This window comes from Capra hircus, chromosome 19 (assembly GCF_001704415.2).
Source record: "Capra hircus breed San Clemente chromosome 19, ASM170441v1, whole genome shotgun sequence".
NCBI classification, from domain to species: Eukaryota; Metazoa; Chordata; class Mammalia; order Artiodactyla; family Bovidae; genus Capra; species Capra hircus.
In genome coordinates, this window is record NC_030826.1 from 40,896,409 (window position 1) to 40,903,184 (window position 6,776).

Genomic DNA, 6,776 nt, shown 5'->3' on the forward strand with positions numbered 1-6,776 from the left:
CATACTTAAGAACTGAAAAAATTAAATTTTAAGAGGTATTTTTTGTTCCAGATGTGTGTGCATTTATTGAGAACATTTTTCAGATTGGGCTGCAAAGTATAAAATACATAGTTGTTTCAGATTTCTAATGGATGTGTCTGACACATCCATTAGAATGGTGATGGTAGAACTCACTGGCTATCTCTGCAGCTATTTGTTCTATTCTCATTGAGACCATAGATACACCATAAAAATACAGTTAATGGCAGTTAGTGTTGGGTTTGAAACTTAGAGAGCAATTTGGGAATCAGCGGGAAGAATATAATAGGCTAAGGTATAGGAACTGAACATAAATGATCTTGGAAAATAGATAGTATCTGATAGTATCTGGTTGATATTTTGAAATCTAGTTAATAGGTAATACAATTTCTTTAGATATGGGGCCTGCATGAAGGAGAACATCTAGTCTGTTAAGCAGAAAGAGATTAAAATATGATAGGACTACATCTGTAGCTTTGATCAATCTGAAAATGTTAGGTAAAAAGAGCCTGGTGGCTCAGAGGGTAAAGAGTCTGCCTGCAGTGTGGGAGACCTGGATTTGATCTCTGGATTGGCAAGATCCCATGGAGAAGGAAATGGCAACCCACTCCAGTATTCTTGCCTGGAGAATCCCCATGGATAGAGGACTCTGGTGGGCTACAGTCCATAGGGTTGCAAAGAGTTGGACACGACTGAATGACTTCACTTTCTTTCTTTTCACAACAGATTAGATCAGGTAAGTATTTGAACAACTACAAAGATTATTTAATGCATGGAGCATTTTGCTAAGCAATAGATTTAAGTATAATGTAATTTGTATTTAATCTCTCTGGCTTAGACTTTATGCTCATGCCTTAGCATTACTGTCAAATTCACTCTTGAAGGTAGAAGGAAGAAAATAACTCAGTTTGCTTTGCAAGTTTAAATATTTTATTTGAAATTAACAGAGGATATTGAAGGAGAAAGCAGGTCTGAAAATATATGGGAACAAGAGAGAGGAAAGAGATCGGAGATGTCACTGAAATGAAGAGCTACTCAAGTCTGGTACTCTGCTCAAGCAAGGCAGGAAATCCAGACACCGTGGTTGAGGCCTGTTTTCAGTGTGCTATTTCAGAACATTCAAAAGTGTCCTAAGACTTTCATTTCTGAGCAGCTTAGAAACTTCATGATACTTAGCACCCAAGAAAAATTGAACGGTTCTTCAGAGATCAGCGCAGGTTTGTTTTGCTTCCCCCTTCATTCTTAAGTAATCAGCAGCCTTGCTTTCAGCAGGTGGGCTCACAGCAGGTGGGCTCACAGATGGGCTCAGTGCAGGTAGGCTGGCAGCAGCAGGCTGGGCGGCAGCAGGACTGTCCACAGTAGGATGGGCGGCAGCAGGAGGCCTGGGCATAGTACAGCTGGCAGCAGGACGGGGGTGTGCAGCTCACCACACAGCAGGGAGGCAGGCTGGTGCCCTCCACGCGGCAGTCAGGGCGGCACCACCTGGTGCGGCTGCTCACAGCTCCGCTGCTGCCCACCTGGCCATAGCCAATGCTGCCACCAATGCCACAGCCGGTCTCACAGCCACTGGTCTGGAGGCAGGTTGGCTGGCAGCAGCTGGTCTGGATGGAGATCGGTTGGCAGCAGCTGGTCTGGATGGAGGTTGGCTGGCAGCAGCTGGTCTGGATGGAGGTTGGCTGGCAGCAGCTGGTCTGAATGGAGGTTGGCTGGCAGCAGCTGGTCTGGCAGCAGGTCGGCTGGCAGGGACTGGAGCCACAGGTTCCACCAGTGGAACAGATGGGAAATCCGCAGAAGCTAGTGGAACAGCAGGCCATGGTATCAGGAGTTGGGTTTGAGAGGAGGGTTGTTAAGAGAAGTTTTTGAGTTTTGGCTACACCTCCTACATCTGTCCTTTTATATATCCTGTAGAGCTATGTTATTTCCCTAACATTTAGCGTTTTTCCTGGATACCATTGAAATTCAGTCTCTGATTGGCTAATATTTGAGTTGTTAAGGTTATAAATAGCATTTTGAATAGCCTGCTTTTGTCATTGTTCAATTAAATCTCATTATGTTTCTTCTTTGCCCTTTGGGTCAAGCCAAGACTCATCATGGAAGTTGTGTGATAGATTAGACTTTGGCTAACCGTTGCCCTGGCTTGCTTTGTCATAAATGTTCTTTGATAGCCTTTAGGCAGACTTTGTCTAAACTGAACATTCCCTTCCTAAGTGGTCATTCAATTAAGGATCATGATTTTGTAAACAATTTGTCTAGACTTGGAATGTCTATTAGTGTCACCAGAACATGAACTATCACCTGAGTCATCAACATCAAAAGAAGCATGCCTTTCTATGCTCCATTTGTGTAAGCTACAGGATCCTCAGCACTCTCTCTAACTAGTATTTTTGTTATTAATGCACACATTCTCAACCGAAACCCTTAGTGACTTTTCCTGTAGATTGTTTTCTGACCTTTGCTAATTTAAAAGTAATAAGATAGCAATGAAGACACATTTTTAATAAGTCAAAGAGTATGCAGACATATAAAGAAAAATTAATGTTATTCTCCCTTTTCCCAAAACATACGCATCCCTCCCAAAACTAGTTCTTCAGAGATAATCAATGTTAACAGTTTTAGGGCATGTTCTATCACATTTCTCCCTGCTTTTGCAAACATAAACCAGAGTATGCACATATACATCATTTAACTTAGTAGAGTTGGAATCTCTTATACCTGTTTATGCAATGCAAGAGACCTGCTTTTGATCCCTGGGCTGGGAGGATACCCACTCCAGTAATCTTGCCTGGAGAACTCCAAGGACAGAGGAGCCTGGCAGGCTACAGTCCATGGGGTTGCAAAGATTTGACATGACTGAATGACTAACACACTATACCTATTTATTATTAAAAAATTTAATAAAATATATACAACATAAAATTTACCATCTTAACAAATTTTAATAGTTCACTCTACTAGTGTTAAGTATGTTCACACTGTTGTGCAATCAATCTCCAGAACTCTTATCTTACAAAACTGAAACTCTGTATCATTAAATACCACTTCCCATTCTCCCCTCCCCAGACTCTTGCAATCATTATCCTACTCTGCGTTTTGATGAATTCAACCACTCTTTGTACCTCATTTACATTGGATCAGACAGTATTTGTCCTTTGTGGCTGGGTTATTTCACTAAGCATTAATGTCTTCAAGATTGATCCACCTTGAAGAGTATGACAGAATTTCCTTCTTTTTTAAGGCTGAATAAGATTCCTTTATGTGCATATCCCACAATTTGTTTATCCATTCATCCATCAATGACACTTGGGCTGCTTCCATCTTTTAATTATTATAATTAATCATGCAGGAACATGAGTGTACAAATATCTCTTCAAGAACATGCTCTCAATTTTTTGGGGTGTATACTTAGGAGTACAATTGCTAGATCATATGGTAATTCTATCTTTGATTTTTTGAGTAACTGTCATATTGCTTCCCATAGTGGGTATATCATTTACATTCCCACCAGCAGTGCACAAGGGTTCCAATTTTTCCATGTCCTTGCCAATACTTTTTGAGTGTTTTAAGAATAGCTGTTCAAATGGATGTGAGGTGGTATGTCATTGTGGTTTTGGTTTGCATTTTCCTAATTATCAATAACACTGAGCATCTTTTCATGTGGTCTTTTTTTTTTTTTGCCATTTGTATATCTTCTTTGGAGTTATGTGGATTCATATCCTTTGCCCAAATTTTGTTGTTGTTTTAGAGTTGGTGTTCCTTTTGTTGAGTTGTAGGGATTCTTATATATTCTGGAATCTATGATTTGCAAATATCTTCTCCCATTCTGCAGATTGCCCTTTCATTTTGTTAATTGTTATTTTGTTCAGTCACTTAAGTTTGTGTCTGACTCTTTGCGTGTCCTTTGATGCAGGGGAAGTTTTTAATTTTTATGTAGTTCAGTTTATTTTTAACTTTTGTTGCCTGTTCTTTTGGTGTCATATGCAAGAAATCATCAAATCCAGTATCATGAAGCTTTTGCTGTATGTTTTCTTTAGATAATTTTATAGTTTTAACTCTTATTTAAGTCTTTGATCCATTTTGAGTTAATTTTTGTAGAAGTTTTAAGATAAAGGTCCAGCTTCATTCTTTTGCATGTTGATATCCAGTTTTCCCAACACCATTTGTGGAAAAAGATTGTCCTTTCCTACTGAATGTTCTTGGCACTTCTCCTGCAAATCTCTTGACAATATAGATGAGGGCTATTTCTGGGCTCTCTGTTCTGTTTCATGTTTGTCTCTATGCCTGCTTTTGTGTCAGTACCATGCTGTTTTGACTACTCTAGCTTTGTAGTGTAGTTTCTAGCTTTGTAGTGTAGTTTGAAATCAGGGAGTAAGATGCCTCCAGCTTTGTTCTTCTTTCTCAAGATTGCTTTGGATATTCAGGGCCTTTTGTGGTTCCACACAAATTTTAGGATAGTTTGTTCTATCTCTGAGGAAAATGCGATTATGTTCTAATAAGGATTGCATTGACCTATAGATTGCTTTGGGTAGTATGGACATTTAAGCAATATTAAATTCTTCCAGCCACAAGCATGGACTAGCTTTAATTTATTTGTATCTTTCTTTAGTTCCTTTCATTCACATCTTACACTTTTCAGTGTACAGACCTTCCACATCCTGGATAAGTTTATTCATAAGTATTTTATTCTCTTTAATGCTATTGTTAATTTGATTGTTTCTTGAAATTTTCTTTCTGACAGAATGTTGTTAGTGTATAGAAGTGCAAGAAACTTTATGTATTGATTTCATATCCAAAAACTTAACTAAATTTGTAACATTTTTTTGGTAGAATCTAAGATTTTCTGTTTATAATATCACATCATTTGCAAATAGAGACAATTGTAAATCTTATGACTTTTATTTTTTTTCTTGCCTAATTGCTCTGGCTATGCCTTCTAGTACTATGATTAAATAGAATAAGTGAAGTGGACATCCTTCTGTTGTCCCTGACCTAGAAGAAAGGTTTCAGTTTTTCACTGTTGAGTATGATATTCATGTGGGATTCTCATGTATGGCTTTTGTTGTGCTGAGGCAGTTTCCTTCTAGTTCTAGTTTGTGAGTGTTTTTTTTTTTTATTATTACAAAAGGTTATTGAATTACCTCAAATACTTTTTCTGCATCTATTGTGATAACCAAATGTTCCCTCACTTAATTCTGTTTATATGATGTATTACATTGATTGATTTTCATATATTAAATCATATTTGTATCCTAGGACAAAATCTCATTGGGTCATGGTGTATAGTCTTTTTAAATGTGGTGTTGAATCCTGTTTGATAATATTTCACTGATATTTCTTGTGTCAGTATTCATCAGGGATATTGGTCTGTAACTTTCCTTTCTTGTATTTTCTTTGTTTGGCTTTGGTATTAGAGTAATGCTGGTCTAGCAGAATGAATTTAGAAGAGTTTCTTTATCTTCAAGTTTTTGGAAGAATCTTAGGAGGACTAGTGCTTAATTTTTCCTTAAATGTTTTACAGAATTCACTAGTGAAAACTTCTGGTACCAGAATTTTCTTTGTTGAGAAACTTTATTACTGATTTCATCTCCTTATTAATTATACATCTGTTCAGATTTTCTATTTACTCATGATTCAGTTTCAGTATGTTGTGTGTTTCTAGAAATTTATCCATTTCATCTTGATTGTGCATATTAGTCATTTAAGCAGCATGTAATATTCCAGAGTATGATCATACAACATTTTATTCAATCACCCCCCTATTGATAAACCCTCAATTTTTTTTTAGTTTGTGCTTTTTATGGGGATTAACCTCTCTGGGATTTGATCATATTTCCTAACATGGTATAAGAAGAATAGCATGGAATATAGTCAGATTAGAATCTTTTGTGCAACACTCAGTGAAGAAAAAGAGATAAGTTTGCTGTATCAAATGTATATATTTTATTAGATCTTTGTATATTATTCCCTTTTCATAAGAAGTGCAGTTTGCAAAATGGTGGAGTTTAGGAGGTGAATGTATCTGAGAAGGAGAGATGGTTCTTCCTCAGCCTTGGCAGCAACGAGCTGTGAAGAGGAGGCTTGCTGAAAGTCAATCCTGACTCAAACTGGTTTTCCCATTTACTGGGTCATATTTGTATTTTGGTCAGCTTAGAGGAGAAATCAACATCTTTTTAGTATTGAATGGAATCAGATAAGTCTATGAAGCCCAAATATTTGGTAACCCCTCATAAAATTTTGATTAAAGTTCAAGAACTTGTTAATGGTTCAAGGATGGTGGAAGAGATAATTACTTCATGGACTGAAGTTGAACTTTCAAGTTGAAAATCAGCAGCCTTGCTTTCAGCAGGTGGGCTCACAGACGGGCTCAATGCAGGTGGGCTGGCAGCAGCAGGCTGGGCGGCAGCAGGACTGTCCACAGTAGGATGGGCGGCAGCAGGAGGCCTGGGCATAGTACAGCTGGCAGCAGGACGGGGGTGTGCAGCTCACCACACAGCAGGGAGGCAGGCTGGTGCCCTCCACGCGGCAGTCAGGGCGGCACCACCTGGTGCGGCTGCTCACAGCTCCGCTGCTACCCACCTGGCCATAGCCAATGCTGCCACCAATGCCACAGCCGGTCTCACAGCCACTGGTCTGGAGGCAGGTTGGCTGGCAGCAGCTGGTCTGGATGGAGATTGGCTGGCAGCAGCTGGTTTGGATGGAAGTTGGCTGGCAGCAGCTGGTCTGGCAGGAGGTTGGCTGGCAGCAGCTGGTTTGGATGGAAG

At 39.1% G+C, this 6,776-nt stretch overlaps 3 protein-coding genes across 4 annotated transcripts in view; all 3 read right to left on the minus strand.

Annotated features, from left to right (window-relative positions):
- LOC102183595 (keratin, high-sulfur matrix protein, B2D) lies at window positions 926–1,871 on the minus strand. The gene has a single exon (XM_018065086.1). The coding sequence runs from the start codon at window positions 1,830–1,832 to the stop codon at window positions 1,284–1,286; it is 549 nt and encodes a 182-aa protein (XP_017920575.1). The 5' UTR covers window positions 1,833–1,871; the 3' UTR covers window positions 926–1,283.
- LOC108638291 (keratin, high-sulfur matrix protein, B2D-like) overlaps window positions 926–6,776 on the minus strand; it is an 11,317-nt gene continuing 5,466 nt past the window's right edge. Inside the window, exon 2 of one of the 2 annotated variants that reach the window (XM_018065079.1) lies at window positions 926–1,276. The gene's annotated coding sequence lies outside the window, so the exon portion shown is untranslated. Of the gene's footprint in view, window positions 1,277–5,935; window positions 6,348–6,776 lie in introns of those variants that run through there. The other variant, XM_018065080.1, reaches the window with a different exon arrangement.
- Window positions 5,932–6,776, minus strand: part of LOC108638296 (keratin, high-sulfur matrix protein, B2D-like) — a 14,277-nt gene continuing 13,432 nt past the window's right edge. The window contains exon 2 of the mRNA XM_018065087.1: window positions 5,932–6,763. Within this exon, the coding sequence (XP_017920576.1) occupies window positions 6,355–6,763 (409 nt within the window). The 3' untranslated portion in view covers window positions 5,932–6,354. The remainder of the gene's footprint in view (window positions 6,764–6,776) is intronic.